Raw genomic sequence first — 18,882 nt, 5'->3', positions numbered from 1 at the left:
AACATCAAAGTCTAGAAAGGAGGATTTAAAAAAAAAACAGTGGGGAAACTAATTAAAAGCAACAAAGAATCCTGTGGCACCTTATAGACTAACAGACGTTTTGCAGCATGAGCTTTCGTGGGTGAATACCCACTTCTTCAGATGCAAGTATTCACCCACGAAAGCTCATGCTGCAAAACGTCTGTTAGTCTATAAGGTGCCACAGGATTCTTTGTTGCTTTTACAGATCCAGACTAACACGGCTACCCCTCTGATACTTGAAACTAATTAAAAAATCTCTAAAGTCTAAAACTAAACTAAAATCCGTAGACTCAGCTTGGATGCCACTAAACATACTATAACAGAGTCACAGAGGACATGCCCACTCCTAAACAACAACAAAAGGAGGAGGAAGGCAAGAAAAAAGCCCATTATATTTAAGCTATCGATCTATGATATTTGTATGACACCTATTTAACTATTTCGAACATAGATTGATTTAATTTTTCATGCAGTGATGCCAGGTGAATCTTTCTCATTGCATTACACGCTATAGATAAAATTGTATTTGATGTACATTATATATTTATTATTTTACTTGTCTTCCTATACAGTATCTTTTATATTTCACTGCCATTTCAATAACAAAATATAATAACTTACCATGACATTCTTTTTCTACTTCTTTTCTCTCATTACGTTTTTTGTTCTATCTCTGTCTCTCTATTTCAGTGTAGTCCAATGTTTGTTTTCCCTCTGGTTAATTTTTCCTTCCTTCTACTTATGTAAATTTCTCTCTTCTTTCATCCCCTTTCTGTTCTTCATAAAGAGGAACCCCCTTGTGCATACACTGAATGAGGCAGGGGTCTTGTGGAAATAGCAAAGTGTGATTAAAGTGTGTATCATACTGCTTACACGCAAGGAAGATGAATTCAAGGTGGACAGGCAACCTGACTTCTGGTATTTCCTAACTTTTACAAGCTTGACTTTGCACCTTTAACATTCTTTTAACATAGATTTTTGTATGTAGTTTCCTATACTTTTAAAAGCACAAACAAACAACAATAACAAAACTATCATGTGGAACAATACTGACCCTCCTATTTGTTATTAACAGGGTAGTAACCTTTAGAGCCACAGCACAGGACTCTAAAATATGAACTAATGGAATAACTGGTAGCAGTCTGGTAGGTTGTTATCTTCTATGTGAACCAGCCATTAGATGGGATCAGACACGCACTTTGCCAGTGGGTTTTACAGCTATTTGCTAGACAGCAATGGAATGATGACATATGCAAATCCTGGATTCTAGTCCAGGTTCTGGAAGGGAGCGTGCTGCAGTGGTTCCAGGCCTTTCTGCAGTTCTGTCTGTCCCTGTCCTTTAGCATGTATCCCATAGTTTGTCTCCTCCCCACCCCCATCTTATTCCTTACCCCTTCCCACAACCCATCTCTGCTCCTCGGTTCTGACTTCTTCCCAGCCCATCTCTGGCCCTTCAGGATTTAAATCAGGCAGCTTTCACCCTTCCTGGGGGCCTGCAGGGGGGAGTATTGCCAGCACCGAGTAGTGAGAGACAGTCTCTCTGCTCTTAGTTCTGGTGTCTGGAACCACAGCAGCTTTCAGTGGGCAGGAGGAGCAAATGCAAGGAAAGTCCTGCTCAGTCCCTGTAGCCCTGGGCATTCAGCTCATGCTGCTGAATGTGTGCAAACAGAGATTTTTCAGAGGTTTATAACTCAGCCAGATTTAGGAAGATTTTCACAGGGAGGGCAAAAGGCACAACCCCAACACCAGTGTGAATCTATTGCAAATATCAAGTCCTTGCACCAAAGCATGGAGGTGCTAGCCCATCCAGGAGAAAAGGATGTAAGAATATTTTTCACAGGGGTAAAATGTTGCTTAAATGGATAAACCAATTTAGCTGAAACTTTCCAAAAAACTCAGCCTGAATCATTAAAGTTTGGCAAAGTTATAAGCAGCTGAAACCAGAGTCTTATAAGGAAAGTGTCAGATAGAGTTAATAAAAGGCAGTGCTACCAGCCCCAACAGTGATAAATAATTTTTTTCTTTTAATATTATGTATGCACAAGGTTTAATAGTCATGATGGCAGCGGCAAACAACATCACGGTGACGACCGTCCCAGACGTGGTGGGGAAGACGGTGGCTACTGTAACAGAGGCGACTGTCTCAGACAAGGTGGGAGAGACAGTGGGGCCTGTCACAAAGGCGACCATTCCAGACACCCCAGGGGAGACGACGGCACACATCATGGAGGCAACCGTCCCAGACAAGATGGGGAAGACAGTGGCGCCCGTCACAAAGGCGACTGTCTCAGACACTCCAGGGAAGATGGTGGCACCTGTCACAGAGGCAACCATCACGGAGGTGACGGGAGAGACGGTGGCACCCGTCACAGAGACGACCGTCCCATACACGCCAGAGAAGATGGTGACGCCTGTCATGGAGGCAGCCATCACGGAGGCGGCGGGAGAGACGGTGGCGACCGTCCCAGACAAGCTAGGGAAGACAGTGGCGCCCATCACAAAGGCGACTGTCTCAGACACTCCAGGGAAGATGGTGGCACCTGTCACAGAGGCAACCATCATGGAGGTGACGGGAGAGACGGTGGCACCCGTCACAGAGACGACCGTCCCATACACGCCAGAGAAGATGGTGACGCCTGTCATGGAGGCAGCCATCACGGAGGTGACGGGAGAGACGGTGGCACCCGTCACAGAGACGACTGTCCCATACACGCCAGAGAAGATGGTGACGCCTGTCATGGAGGCAGCCATCACGGAGGCGGCGGGAGAGACGGTGGCGACCGTCCCAGACAAGCTAGGGAAGACAGTGGCGCCCATCACAAAGGCAACCGTCCCAGTTATGACAACAATGACCATAGTGCTTGGACATAAAAAAATCTCAACTTCAGGGCTGCCATTAGTAAAAAGCTTCTCAAGTTCTACAGTGAAAATAAGTAGAGAATTAACTTTCTTTTTCAAGTCTACTGCTAAACAACTAACTTTGGAGGAGAACACGTTAGTCAGATCAAACTCTACCAACCTGACTTTTGGGCCAGGTCTGTTTTTTTTTAATTCATTATTTCCTTACAATGTTGAATCCATTCTCCCCTCACTGTACACATACTAGTCCTGTTAAGTCACTATTTTCTGCTCTCCCTGCCACTCCTCCAGTGATGGACTCTTGCCTATTTCCCCCTCAAAGCAGATTTCGCCCTCAAAGTCACATTGCTTAGACAGAAAAGAATTAAGGGGTTTCTTTGCCCATTCATCCTTGCTAGTGCAATGGAGATGGTACAAGGTTCCTTTTCTTAACTGCTTTTAACTCCTGCTGCTTAAATCACCATCCGAGAAGGTGCTGTGGAGTTAAAATGCCTGCACTTCAGTCTTAGAAATTCAGCAACGATCTTGCTATCCCCAGTTTCAGAAAATGCAGGGCTCAGTTCAGGTTTAAGCTAAGCAGTCCTTTGCGGCCTGATGCCGCTGCTGTTATATCGAGGTAATTTTGGTCAGAGTGTACTTGCTGGCCAAAGAGCTTATAATGCCTCGATGGTTTGATTTAGACTGAGTTAACATTACTGGTTAAATTATTTTAACATTGTTGGACTAAATTTTTCAAATATTAATACTTTGATTACAACCCCCTGAAAATTTCAAAATTTTTATTGACTCTTTTTTTTTGGAGGGGGTTGGAGTTTGACCAGCCATAGATTAGTATGACATTTTTCTATTTCTAAAAAAACCCACCAAAATAACCCAAAATTTAAACATTAAAGAAGTAGAATTTTTAATTGCTCATTTTCAGTGGCTTTTCAACCAGTTCTATTTTTGAAATTGTTTTAGTTCTCTAATTTTAGAATAGTTAGGGAAAAATACCCCCATCCTGCCAACATGCAGGAGGAAAAAGCCATGTACATGGATGGGCGGGGTGGGAGGGGTATGAGAGAGAGTGGGAGAACTATAAATGGTTTTCCCATTCTATGTATATGTTCAAGAGTTCAAAACTTTTTGCCATTTTGAATCAGGATGAAAAGTAGAAATCTTAAAAATGTTACGAACCAAAAATTTGTTGTTGTTTTTTTCAAAGTCAAAATGTTACATTTTGGTCTTTTTTTAAACCTCTTAAAAACTCTAATTAGCTTAAATTTTAAAATAAAAATGTTGAAGCTGGAAGACAAGAAATTTTATTTCATGAAACGTTTTGACAATTTTGATTTTTTTTTCTGTCTCCATTTTTTGGAGTTGGGAAATCTGTTGAAACAGACCCTGTTTTGCAAACAGTTTCTGTTTCAGCATTTCAGGAAACAAAAATTTTGTCTAAAAATTCCCAACCAGCTCTAGTGTGTGTATTCTCTCTTTCTCCCTTATCTCAACCCCAGGAAGCAAATATGATGGAAATATGAATGAGTATAACCTATGCACAGACATCCACCTGGGTGTACAGATAGCCTAAAGCAATATTTTTGTGAGTTGTGAACTGCCTCTTTCATCTCTTCGGTGGGTTAGCTCAGATGCTCAATGTTGATAATTTAAATACTAAGCTTTTAACTTGTTTCATCACCAAACAAAGAGAGGGACAAGGACTGCTCAGCCTAATGTGAGGGACATGTCCATTTGCTGCCATGAACGGCTAGCACTGGAGATATTACCAGCATTTGTCTCCAAATTGATCCATGGAGCCAAAAGGCCAGAAGTGGAGTGGATTCCCAACAGAATCCCACACCTCACTGAAGGGAGCCAAACCTGCAGAGCTAGCAGAATGTTCACACCTGTCCAAGGAGAAGCCAGTTATAGCCTGCTAGTATGGAATAATTTCTGACTGTCTAATTTTTATAGAATATCAGGGTTGGAAGGGACCTCAGGAGGTCATCTAGTCCAACCTCCTGCTCAAAGGGGAACCAATCCCCAGACAGATTTTTGCCCCAGATCTCTAAATGGTCCTCTCAAGGATTGAATTCACAACCCTGGGTTTAGTAGGCTAATGTGCAAACCACTGAGCTATCCCTCTCACAGGTCTAGTGGGGCATCCAAGCATGTCCCTGATCAGACTGACTCCCAAAGCATACTTGGTCTGCTTTCATGGTGGATATGAGGCCAGGCAACCTCCTGGCAGTTTCTCCTCCCTCTATGCAGACTCAGGCAGACATCACTCTGTTGATTATACTCTGGTCACATGTTCAAGCTTCTCTTTGCAACCATCAATTTTAAAAATGAAAATGTAGAATATAAGTCAACACAGGATTTTAGTAATGAGTCTGTGCCTCTTGTGTCTAGCCCTTAATCTGGCTCACAGAAGGCAGGAGGTAGCAGCAGAGGCTGCAGTGCCCAACTGTCAGGGTAGGGAGAGACTAATGGAGGAGATACTGGAGCTATGGAAAGCAGCTGGAGCTTTTTGTGAGGAATAGGTGGAGAGGAAGCAGGAGCTGTTGAGAGGGAGCAGGAATGATGGGGAGCAGAAAACATTGGGGACAGGAGATAGGAAGTGAGCTAAGAGGGGACATGAGCTAAGGGAAGAGTAGAAGCTGCTGTGTGGGAAATGATCTAATGGGAGAACAGAACAGGGGAGAATAGGGCTAATGTCATTGTGCAGTTACCCCGCCAGGTTCACTCCAACAGCCCACTGACTCCATCCTGCCAATGAACTGTGATTCCTTGGTTCTCCACAAAGCTGCTTCTGAGGTCCCCACAAGACCTCCCCCATCTTCTGAGTGATATAAGAAATAAAACCTGCTCCTGCTGCTTTAGGGGTAACCTTGTGTGACGGAGCGATTCTGGCGGGACCCAACTGAGAGTGCCAAATCAGGACCAATTGCTTAAACAGGGCAGTCACAGCCCTAGGCTGGGGTTTTTCCACCTCTAAGGCAAACCAAACCAGCCAGACAAAAAGGACTTTGGTCTCACCCCACTGGCTAACCACAAGTCACACAAGCAATTTCCTTAGACACTCCAGTCTCCCAGTATCACCACCAGTGCACTCGTCCTGGGGATAAATGGTTATGAAAACCAACACCCCAATAAAAGAAAAAGGTTCTCTCAATCCCAAAGGACCAAGCCCCAGACCCAGGTCAATATACACATCAGATCTTACCCACAAATCACGCTGTTGCCAATCCTTTAGAATCTAAAATCTAAAGGTTTATTTCCAAAGGGAAAAAGGTAGAGATGAGAGGTAGAATTGGTTAAAGGGAATCAACTACATACAGTAATGGCAAAGTTCTTAGTTCAGGCTTGCAGCAGTGATGGAGTAAACTGCAGGTTCAATTTGAGTCTCTGGAATACATCCCCCGCTGGGATGGGTCAGTCAGTCCCGTGAGTAGAGCTTCAGATTGTAACAAAGTCCTTCCAGAGGTCAGAAGCAGGATTGAAGACAAGATGGAGATGAAGCATCAGCCTTATATAGGCTTTTCCAGGTGTAAGAATCTCTTTGTCTTCACTGTGGAAATTTACAGCAAAATGGAGCCTGGAGTCACATGGGCCAGTCCCTGCATACTTTGCTGAGTCACAAGGCGTGTCTGCCTTCGCTCCATGGGTCCATTGTGTAGCTGACGGTCCTTAATGGGCCATCAAACAGGCTAGGCAGAGCTAACACCAGCTTGTCTGGGAGGCTTCCCTCAGAAGCACAGCACCAACTTGAAATACAGACAGCATCGAGCCAACATTCATAACTTCAACTAAAAATGATACAGACATATAGACAGCATAATTATAATCAGCAACCCAGAACCTGGTCTTAGACACCTTATATGACCCCCTTTACTTAGGATTTGGAGCCACTACAGGACCTTGGTTGCAACCCATGTTCTATATGGTCCCCATTTATATCAATAACGTCACACCCCCAACGCAAAATTGATGCAGGAAGGGATGACAAAACATCGCTGACTGCATCCCAAGAGCCCCCTTTCCTTGGGTCTGTCTCACTACAGCTAGTGTTGGGCTAGAGGCCGTACCAGTGTATAACCGAAATGGTTTATCAAAGTCATGTTCAATAACATGAATGGATCTCTTTACAAACTCAAGGTATAACTTGGTTAGCTTTTGCAGCATGGTTCCTGTATGTTTCATGTGATCTTGCCAAGAGCTAAAGAAAATAGCTACTTTATCCATACCAGTTCTGGCCAATGTTTTGAACCCAAATAACATTAAACCAATGTAGATATTGAGGTTGTTCATAGTACAGGAATCTTGGCATTTAGCCATGAAAGCAATATGGTAGTGTGCCTCAGTTTCCCCTTTCATACAGCACATCAGGTCTGGAATGTATTTTCCCCTGTGAAAAGTTCCAACACTGTTTACATGCATTAACTGTGAAACATCAGTATAGCAAGGCCCTTTAACATAAAGTGTGTTTTCATGTATTCCTTTCAACATGTTTAAGGGATTTTCCAAAAGATTAGGCACATTGTACATTGTTACAGTTCTTGGCCATAGCAACACATTAGTTACAAAAATTAGCATTAGCAATAACAACAAATTCATTGCAAGTGTCCATTTACAATCATGTTTGTCATGCCACACCCTTGGCTCAATACCATTGGAGTTTGGGCATTTTAGGGTTAACCTGTGGCTTCCCTTTGCAAAATTCAGTCTTCTCTTTCCTTCTGGATTAAACCCTGATTTCTCTTGCTTAACAGAATTCACTGGCTGATGGGGTGGGCCCTCTGTGCTAACAGCTATTAGCAATTCTGTCTTCTCCCTGCCAGCCAAGTAATTCGCATCAACACAGACACTAGCTTTTAACTTCTTAGCTGCTATGGATTCCAAGGCTGGACTTTGTCTCACAGAGATACCACACAAATCCAAAGGGTCTGAGGGTGAGAGCTGGCTTGCTCTCCCCTGCCTCCTCAAGCATTTAGCCATACAACTGTTCTGCTCTGAAACACCAGTAACTGAATCTGTCCTCAGATCCTGAAGCACAGACTGCTCACTTACAGATTCAGCATGGAGACATTCCTGTCCCAACAGCATTGTCTCCCCACCAACAAGCTGGCCACACACAGCCAGGTGGTTATAGGGCTGCTCAACTTCCTTAACAGCTTCTACTCCACCTGAGACCTTTTCAAAGCTGCCCACACTGGATCTCTCAAAAGGAAAGTCAGTGGATCCATTCACAACAGAAAATTTCTGGCTGTTAGGAACTGAAACTTTCTTGATTAAATCACTTTTATACCCTTCAGTTGCAGTAAACTGCTTGCACAGGCTACCATGAGGATTCCTTTCCCTAGGAGCTTCTCTAAGCAGCAATTCACCCCTCTCAGAAATTCTGCCCTTCCCCTCTTCACCTAGGGCTTGCTCTAAAGGAACACTTCCCTGAGCAACCACAGATGCTACAGACTTTCTAGATAACAGGTCAGAAGCAGTCTCCTTCCCTTGGCCATGAACAAGTTCAGGAATCTTTTCCTTCTTGCTACAAGTTGTCAAACTGTCAGTCGGTAACACAATTAAATCACCTTTATGCTCTCCTTGTGCCCTGGCTGGGGTATCACCCTGATCAGACAGAGTTGCTGCACCCTTTTCCAACCACACATTAGCAACTGGCAAACCACAAGCACCAGAATTGTCTGTTCTCTGGGATTTTGCTAAGACACTAACTGGATGCAACCTAGTCACAGTGCCATTCTCCCCAGCAGACCCAAACTCAGGACCATTCCCTTCCTGGGCTTTAGCTGTATTTACAACCAACTTCGAGACAACTGAATCACCCTCAACCATCACAGGCTGACAGGCACCTTCTGTCTGCTCCACAGACACAGAAGAGCCGGAGACACATTCTCCTTTACCAGACACACAGCTTGGGATTTTACTTCCCTTGTCCCAGCACACAGGGCTGTTCACAGACAACTGCTTGGAGACTGGGGTAGCTTCCTTTATAGGCAAGTCAATACTCCTGACAGACACAGGCACATTCCCTCCACTGTCACATTTCTCCACACAGGAAACAGGTAAGGGATATGGACACTCATCTTCCACTATCCCTCCCTTCCCAAACTGCTGATTAGACAAAGCCATCAGCTCACAAGGCTGCCTAGGCCCCTCCAAACTTTCCCTACCAGGCACATTGCCTCTCCCAACAGATAAGCTGCTGCTCTTTTCACTACACTGAGCTACTTTTAGCAAATCACAGTTACCCATTTCAGGTTTACTTCTACAAGCTGCACTAGCCACCAATCCATTACCCATTACAAATTTACCCTCTCCTTCCTCAGTTAGGGATTTAACCTGAGAAACATTTTCCTCCCCAATGAGATCTTTTTGCTCTTGATCTAACTCCAGATTCACTTCTGAGACATTAGACAGACATTCAGAAACTTCATTCCCAGACAAACTGCTTTTTTGCACAGACAAACCTTTGGAGCAACCCTCCTCAGGCAAATCATTGCTCACAATAGACACAGGTTTAAGATCATTCCTCTCCTGTGACTGGCTACCTGGATTGAACAAAGCTTTAACATTTTCCCCAATTAAAAGATCTTTAGGCAATAACTTTCTGACGCCAGCTATCACTTCATGCTGAGCCCCATTCCACTCAAGGTGGATTCTGGCTAAAGGCACATGGACAGTAAACTCACAGAGGATCACAATATTCACACTCTGATTTGGTAAATAATCTTCCTCTTTGACCAGATCTGCTTTAACAAGAGTGATGTTAGAAGCCATAGTTTGCCCTAAACAGCTTTTACCATTGACTTTTACACTCTCATACATAGCACTGCCACAATTTATGGGGCCACCCCCTACTGAACACACAGTAACAGCATTGACATAAAAGGTGGCATTGTTGGGGTACATTTGGTTACCCCCAGACAACTGCTCAGAGTTATACCACATACCAACATTGTTACAAACTGGATTTTCAAGAGGATACAGTCTCTGCCGTTCTTCCCTTGCTTTTTTGACTTGGAGCTGGAGTCTAGCAGTTTCTTGTTGCATTTTGTGAGTCTCCTGCTGCACCTTGCGAGTCTCCTCCTCAGCAGCCAGCAGCTCCAGACGTCCCTTACGAGCTTTTTCTTCTCTCTTAGCAGCCTCTCTCTTTCTCTCAGCCGCCTCTTTCTCCAGCTGGGCCAAGACTTGCTTCTCTTCCATTCGAATTTTTGCCAGTTCTTGCTCATAATCAAACTGCAGGCTGTCTCTCAAGGCTTGCAGTTTCCTTGCTTTTCCTGATGCTTTCTGTCTCATGGTCACTGATCTTTAACCAACCAAACTCTCAATCCCAAAGTTAAAATTTGGATAGCATGGGGTTCTGACCCAAAGCTTAATTGACCTGGTTCTGTGGATCCTGCCGACTACGCCACTGTGACGGAGCGATTCTGGCGGGACCCAACTGAGAGTGCCAAATCAGGACCAATTGCTTAAACAGGGCAGTCACAGCCCTAGGCTGGGGTTTTTCCACCTCTAAGGCAAACCAAACCAGCCAGACAAAAAGGACTTTGGTCTCACCCCACTGGCTAACCACAAGTCACACAAGCAATTTCCTTAGACACTCCAGTCTCCCAGTATCACCACCAGTGCACTCGTCCTGGGGATAAATGGTTATGAAAACCAACACCCCAATAAAAGAAAAAGGTTCTCTCAATCCCAAAGGACCAAGCCCCAGACCCAGGTCAATATACACATCAGATCTTACCCACAAATCACGCTGTTGCCAATCCTTTAGAATCTAAAATCTAAAGGTTTATTTCCAAAGGGAAAAAGGTAGAGATGAGAGGTAGAATTGGTTAAAGGGAATCAACTACATACAGTAATGGCAAAGTTCTTAGTTCAGGCTTGCAGCAGTGATGGAGTAAACTGCAGGTTCAATTTGAGTCTCTGGAATACATCCCCCGCTGGGATGGGTCAGTCAGTCCCGTGAGTAGAGCTTCAGATTGTAACAAAGTCCTTCCAGAGGTCAGAAGCAGGATTGAAGACAAGATGGAGATGAAGCATCAGCCTTATATAGGCTTTTCCAGGTGTAAGAATCTCTTTGTCTTCACTGTGGAAATTTACAGCAAAATGGAGCCTGGAGTCACATGGGCCAGTCCCTGCATACTTTGCTGAGTCACAAGGCGTGTCTGCCTTCGCTCCATGGGTCCATTGTGTAGCTGATGGTCCTTAACGGGCCATCAAACAGGCTAGGCAGAGCTAACACCAGCTTGTCTGGGAGGCTTCCCTCAGAAGCACAGCACCAACTTGAAATACAGACAGCATCGAGCCAACATTCATAACTTCAACTAAAAATGATACAGACATATAGACAGCATAATTATAATCAGCAACCCAGAACCTGGTCTTAGACACCTTATATGACCCCCTTTACTTAGGATTTGGAGCCACTACAGGACCTTGGTTGCAACCCATGTTCTATATGGTCCCCATTTATATCAATAACGTCACACCTTGTCAGGGGAATCTGGTGTCAAACCAATGCCTTTCACAAGCACTAATGCCACAATTTTTATTGACACTTGTGGCTATATGCAAGCTATGTGTATCTATGCAAATTAACTTAAGTAACAATTTACATAAAAACAGAGCTTCACAAAAGTTGAGAGCTATGCTTTTGTCACGGCAGGACCTCAAGGCCAGAGTTTGATGGGTTTTTTTGTGGTGTATTATTCTCCTCTAACAGCTGTTAGAGCTATTCTGCTTGCCCTTCAGATGACTTCTGGATTTCCTTCCCCTATCCCAGTTGTCTGCTCTGTGCTTCTCACTGCAACACACACCTGAGGCAGAGAGTGGAGTATCCAGAAGAAAGTCAGGAAGGAGAAGTGAAATCAGGCTGCCCCCTCATGCTCGTCTCCAACTCAACCCACACTGTCAGGATCCACCTTACCTCATTAGTAGCAGATTATTATTAATAGTTATTTGTATTAGAGTGGAGCTGAAGGCTACAGTCAGGATTGGGGCCTCATTGCACTAAGTGCTGTATGAACATGTAAGAAGAAACAGTCCCTGCCCCAAAGAGCTTACAGTCTAGACAAAAGAGAGATGTAGGGAGGGGAAAATGGGATGCAGCATAGAAGCGAAGTGGTCAGAGTGAATATAAGCACGCAGTAATTAATAGCTGGAAGGAAAATTACTAACTGTGACAGATAAGAAGTTGCATATTATTATTTGTTTCTGGTAGCACCCACATCATGCTAGATGCTGTACAAGCGCAAAAGAAGGCGAGGCCCCTGCCTCCAAAGAGCCTATTTCCCCCTTCCAAATTAAATTTGTTGTTTTTGTTTTGTTTTTTCCATAGAGAAAGAACAGCAATCAACTGGACTAGGTATGTCAACAACTTTAATATGTATATTTCCACTTTCCAATAGGCCACACATTTCTTTCTCATTGCTGGGTTTCTTTTACCGTTGCTAGTTCTGAAGAACAGACATTATATTGCATACCCACAGTGGCCTGAAAAGAACTGCATCTATAAAGGAAATTGTAAAGGACTTTTTATTTAGTGCAAACCTTAATATATTTGTTGTATATTCATCTGACTAATAATAATGCATTATGCTATATTAGTAGTTAGTACCACTGAAGTACTATTGATTTATTTTTATTTTAATAATAACTTCAATATCTTTCAGAGTGGAAATAAATTTGTTAGTCTCTAAGGTGCCACAATGACTCCTCATTGTTTTTCAATATCTTTTTTTCTCACTAAGTACTCTAATTCCAATGATAATGTTACTCCTTGTACGCCAAGACTGGGGTTAAGTACTGGGAGAGTGTGGTGAGTGACTAGGAGAGACAAAACGAAGGAAAACTTTACAATTACTTTACAAATGTACTTTTTGGTTTTGTGGCTAGCAATAGTTATTAGTGTGTTTTTCCCCTGCTATATGATGTTTTTTTCATTTTAACTCCTTAAATAACTTTTTGCTGAGGTTTTACAGTACTCAGATGCCTTAAGCAAAGGTTCTTGAGTTTTTTTCATAGGGTGGACCATCTTTTAACAGAGGAATTGTTTCATGGAACCTCTCCCCTCCATAATTACATAACATCTCTGTGGCTACTACAGCGGTTGTTTATAGAGAAATAAACAAGGGTTTTACATATTGTAGTTGTCTTATCAGGCTGAAGTGAGGAAGAGGAGCCAGAAATATGTGACTAGCCAGCTCTCTGTGGTCCAACAGTTGGGAATTTCTGCCTTGTATTGTAAACCTTCTGTAAGTGGTTACATCCAGGAATTTATTGAATTGGTTGGACTTCTTGTTGAAAAGACAAATACTCCGTCAAAATTATACTATTTCATTACATGACCTGAATATTTGGCTTTTAAAGAAACATCTATTGTGATGGATTTGGGGGGGGTCAGATCCCATGAAGTGGTACTAAGCACCTTCAACTCCCAGCACTTCACAAGAGGGATAAATACCAGGGAGGGAGAGGAGTTATTTAAGTTAAGGGCCAGTGCTGACACAAAAATAAATGGATATAAACTGGCCAGCAACAAGTTTAGGTTTGATATTAGATTAAGGTTTCTAACTATCAGAGGAGTGAAGTTCTGAAACAGCCTTCCAAGGGAAGCACTGGGGGCAAAAAACCTGACTGGCTTCAAGACTGAGTTTGATAAGTTTGTAGAGGGATCCAGTGATAAGACAGGCTACATGCCAGTGTAGGCAATCTGTGACTACTAGCAGCAAATATCCCCACCGCCTGATGATGAGGCACTACATTGGGAGGGCTCCGAGTTACTTCAGAGAATTCTTTCCTAGGTATCTGGCCACTGAGTCTTGCCAAAATGCTCAGGGTCCAACTGACCAGCATATCTGGGATCAGGAAGAAATTTTCCCTTTGGTCACATTGGCAGAAACTCTGTTTTGTTTTAGCAAAAACAACGGGGAGTCCTTGTGGCACCTTAGAGACTAAGAAATTTATTTGGGCATAAGGTTTTGTGGGCTAGAACCCACTTCATCAGATGCATGGAGTGGAAAATACAGTAGCAGGTATAAATACACAGCACATGAAAAGATGGGATTTGCCTTACCAAGTGGGAGGTCTGTCTAACGAGACAATTCAATTAACAGTAGGAAAACAAAGGAGGAAAAATCATTTTTGTAGTGGTAATGAGTGGCCCATTTCAAACAGTTGACAAGAAGGTGTGAGTAACAATAGGGGGAAATTAGTATGGGTTTCAGCAACTGAAATCAATGTGAATAAGTTTTTAGGCTATGAAATATTTGGATAGAATATACTTTCCTCCCATTCATTCTTGTTTCTGGCTGGTACTGGAACAAGAAGTGTTTAAATACTGAAAAAGCCTGTTCTTATTTGACCAACAGCCCAAGAAATTCAGATAATCATAGTACTAACACCTGAATAACAGGCTGCTTATCTGAATGAAAAAGAAATGTAAAATTTTCACACTTCCCCTATCACTGTTTGTGATACCTTATTGCTCAAGGGATTAATCATAGACTCACAGACTTTAAGGCCAGAAGGGACCATCATGATCATCTAGTTTGACACACTGCGCGTTGCAGGGCACAGAACCTTACCCACCCACTCCTGTAATCAATAACTCAGTCAGAGGTTAGGGGTTTAAGTCCTCAAATCATGATTTAAAGACTGAAAGTTACAGAGACTCCATCATTTACACTAGTTTAAATCTGCAAGTGGCCCATGCCCATGCTGGAGAAGATGGCAAAAAACAACAAAACCCAAGTTTTGGAATCAAATCATTTGTATTCCAAACATTTTCCAAGGGCAGGTCAAAAAGTTTAGAGCTCCATGAGTGTCTTCATATAAAACATAGACCTATTCTTTGGGAAAATGTTTCTAAACTTAGTGCTGTCCTTCATGAAGTTCAACAGACGCTTAGAGGAGGTTAGGGGTTAGTTGTCCTGAGCTGATTTGCTACTTTCTGTGATCATCAAGATTTTTTTTTAATTTTGCACTTTCATTTTTGAAGATTGAGATTTCACTGTATTATTATAACTGTTCTCTCTTATGCCATTATATCCTGCCAAAGGATGTACTTGTTTGTTCCCTTTCTTGATGACTCACAGTAACTGATGCTATTTGTTTGCTTATTCAGCGTTAGGACTCGGCATTTTCTTTGGGATGCTTTTTATTACTCTCATCATTATTTGTGTATGCTGTATAATGAAAAAGTCAAGAGTAAGTGTAAACTTTTTTATATTTATTATTCTTATATTTTTATTATATTATTCTTATTTTTTAATTTCTTCAATGATCTCTCAGATTTGCAGTGATTGTTTAATGAGGTTTCACCCACTGCTTGATCTCCCTGTGAGAGTCTGCCAGTGGATGACATCCTTAATCCTTTTAGGATATACATATTTTCCTGATACCTTGATTATACTCCAGTCCTGGCCAAAGCCAGCCTCTTTTGGAGTAATGCTGGTCCCTGGTTTGCAATGCTATCCCTTTCTGAGATATTTTTCTGTCACCAGGGGGTTCTGCACCAGCAAATGACAGTCCACCTGAAAATGTCACTGACCCTAAGTGAACATAGCCTATCCAGTTTCGATTGTGCTCTATAATTATCTGATGACTATAGGCAAGATGCATGGAAAGTTAATAATATGTCGGCACATCAACATTTCAAGCCATTTATCTGTAACCTTAATATTAAAAAATAAATTAATGCTTACTGAAATGTTAAAGCATGATCAATTTTAACATGCAATGATATGACTGAAACTGATGAGTATGAGGAAAATAGATTACAGCGATTAAAAATAAGACCAACAGATCTTTTATTTTTATTTATTGTAATAATATTTCCATTTGGTTTCTACAGCTTGAATGTGTACAGCAGTGATGTTAACATATTTCTATTTCCTGTATAGAAAAGCTCATTTGACTTGAACTTAGTGGAAGCAACTATTCCCTTAAATTCCATTGAAACAAAAGAACCAAGCTCAGGTAGAGTGTCCTTGGTTTCGTTCTGTTCTTTTGCATGGCCACTAAAATGGAGGATGTAGTAGGAGAGTACTCTTTATGATTGAGCATATATAATCTACTTGCGGCTTTACTCTCACTCTGTGAACCTACATACTAGAGCTGTGTGCTTCACAGGAATCCATGACATTTTCTTCAGCTTCAACCCCAACATAGTTTCACACATCCAAAGTATCATTTTGAAAAAACCTCTCAATCTCCAAACAAGACTCAGTCAAAGCCATTTGCTACAGCATACAATAACCTGTGGGACTCAGCTTCACTTCTGAACCATGGTTTATGGTCCATATTTTTTATTTGACTATATTATACACTACAGTGGGGTGTGTTAACCATCTTTTTCTTAATTCATGTGAATTTTTACTGTTTCCTGTTTTTCTTTGTATCATTTTCAGGTGGGGAGAAGAAATGAAAGCACTCTCACTTAATAGCCATTCAAGAAGATCTCACAGAAAGAACTAATATGGCTGAATCATCAGAGAAATTAAAATGGATTGAAATTCAAAGAGATCCACTTAATCACGGAAAAGGGCACTCTTAGTAGTGTAAACTTCTTTTTAAATGACACATTTTGGAGTGTTCCTGAATCTAGTCATAGTAATAAGCAGGTATTCATTGGTGCTGGCTGCTACAAATCTTTATTCATTGCTTGTTCCTTTTTGGTTGTGGAAAAAAGCTCGCCTTACTTTAATATAGTTATCTAAGGGCCAGATTCCACCATTTAGGCACAAATCTGCACCAGCACATGAGGAACAGGGGGAGGCATAATCCCTCTCCCAGCTCTCCAGCATGCAGAAGAAGCATGCCATGGCCCTTCCTCTTCCTGCCCCTCCCTGCTTCCTTTAGAGGATTTGTGGCCCTTAGGTTGCACAGCAGGAAGGAGTCACGGAGGGGGGCAGTCTTTGTGCTTCCCTGAGTATAGGGACTGGGGTCTTTCTGGGCCCTTATGTGAAGTCCCTAAGGAGTGAGGGGAAAACTCCTTATGCCTTCTGCTCCCACTGATTCATCCGTCCAAAAGCCTGTGACAATCTAGCCCCTAATTCTTTGTACATAGCTTGTTTTATAATAAATGACCTAAGTAAAAGTGAGTCTCAGCACAGTGTATTTCTATTAAATGCAAAAATGATGCTGATGCACTGCTAAGATTGAAATGTTATGCTCACTAAAATCAGAAAATGTAGAGTTAAGGGACCAGAGCCTCAGCTGGTGCAAACTGACATAGCTTCCTTGGCTTCATTGGAGCCATATTGATTGACACCAGCTGAAGATCTGGCCTCAGGTTTCCAGAGACACTTTTGCACAGTAGGTTTTTTTTTTATTCTCTAATCATAACACAAAATGTTGTATTTGTTCATAGAGTGTTATAAAAGAATGTGTAGTTTTAACATGGAAGCCTACAATCCTGTATACCATGTTTACAGTTTTACAAACATAATGTAAGAAAACAATGCAGCTCATTTCCTTGGTATGAAGTTATTTGCTAAATAGTGTTATTTTAATCAGAGTTGTATGATCCTAGATGGAAAAACTCTTTTGTAATATAGGGGCCTGTCTGTTTCTCCTCTCACACCTGTATAAATCAAGAATTTCTCCACCGGAGCTAATGAAGATACACCTGCGCAAAAACTAGTATCAATGCATAATCAGGCCCCTAAATGTGCAAGCTTTAAATTGGAAACTCTTTAGAGTAGGAATTGTGGTTTTCTTTTATCTCATTCAGCCCCTGTGCTTAAAAATAACAATAATAAATAAAAAGGTGACAGTTAAGTTTGGGAATCTGGCATTTCCTGAATTTCATAGTACAGTCTAAGGGCCTTGTTCCACTACCCTACTCTGAGTGGGTAGCATTTATTTACTTACTGATGTCAATGGAACGACTCATGTGAGTAAGTACTATGCAATGTGAGTGCAGAATCCAGCACTTAGTAGTCTCATACATTAGTCTCAGTATACTATGTAAAGTTGTCATATTAATAAAGTGGCAAGGTGAGGTAGCATGATCCAGTGGGTATGGTACTAACCCAGCATTTAGGAGAGCTGGATTCAATTCCCTGTTCTGCCACAGACTTCTTGTGTGGCCTATAGTCAAGCTAATTAGTCTCTCTAGGCCTCAGTTCCCCATATCTAAAACAGGAAGAATAGCAATTCCTTATCTCACAAGGATGTTGTGAGGATAAATACATTAAAGATTGAGGTGCTCAGGTAACAGGTGCTTTTGCAAGTCCCCTATCCAGAAAATCTAATCAGAGGTTTTGGCCTGTTTCCAAATCTGCTCAGGCATGATATCTTCCTTCTTAATAATAATATGGACTTGAGTTATATCAGCCTTCAACCAGTAATCAATATTCTATGAGGATGCAAGATCTAAAGCATAGAAGTTCCTTGCATGAGAGGAAGAGAAGATGAAACCTAGTTCAGTACCATTGAGGGCAAAGGGAATTTTACTACTGACTTCAGTGGATCAGGATAAGACTGATAACACAGATGGGTAATTGAAAATGTTGGCCACTTTTTTTCCTATGTGTTTAACGAATGAGAGCTAAAATCTTCCTTTTCTGTAAACATGATCTGAGTTAAGAATGAGCTCATTACAAGAATTGTGTTTCACTTCAGTCTTACTAAGAATTGCAATTATAATTAAATTTTCATTTCCACAAAAAGAATAATAAACTCCGAATTTTGGAAGAGCAATCTATCATTTTGTTTTGCTTGATATTGACATAGTCTGCAGATTTCAGGGTATTTTGTTAAAGAAATGTCATAGTTAATTTGGATTAATTGAAAGTTAAACATATGCTTAAGTGCTTTACTAGATTTTATTGCCCTGTATGGTCCTATAGCGCTGGTTGAACGTTGCAGAAGCAGGCTCACAGAATATTCCAATTCAAGGCAATGGGATTACTCTATATAAATTAAGCATATGCATCAGTGAACATGGATTTAGTGGTGTATTGTGCTATGGCTGCACTGTCAAAAAAGTACAATGCA

The 18,882-nt window shown here is 41.8% G+C and overlaps 1 protein-coding gene across 5 annotated transcripts in view; it reads left to right on the top strand.

The window, feature by feature from the left end:
* LOC120406648 (uncharacterized protein C1235.01-like) overlaps positions 1-18,577 on the top strand; it is a 44,751-nt gene extending 26,174 nt beyond the window's left edge. For 3 of the 5 annotated variants that reach the window (XM_039541651.1, XM_039541653.1, XM_039541650.1), the window contains exons 2-6: positions 2,067-3,056; positions 12,218-12,244; positions 15,005-15,087; positions 15,783-15,858; positions 16,290-16,345. In XM_039541651.1, the coding sequence (XP_039397585.1) occupies positions 2,067-3,056; positions 12,218-12,244; positions 15,005-15,087; positions 15,783-15,858; positions 16,290-16,306 (1,193 nt within the window). In that variant the 3' untranslated portion in view covers positions 16,307-16,345. Of the gene's footprint in view, positions 1-1,084; positions 1,167-2,066; positions 3,057-12,217; positions 12,245-15,004; positions 15,088-15,782; positions 15,859-16,289 lie in introns of those variants that run through there. The other 2 variants (XM_039541652.1, XM_039541654.1) reach the window with 2 other exon arrangements.
* Positions 18,578-18,882: the final 305 nt, after the last annotated feature.

Source organism: Mauremys reevesii, linkage group 5 (assembly GCF_016161935.1).
Source record: "Mauremys reevesii isolate NIE-2019 linkage group 5, ASM1616193v1, whole genome shotgun sequence".
NCBI lineage: Eukaryota > Metazoa > Chordata > Testudines > Geoemydidae > Mauremys > Mauremys reevesii.
This window is presented reverse-complemented; position numbering and strand designations above follow the sequence as displayed.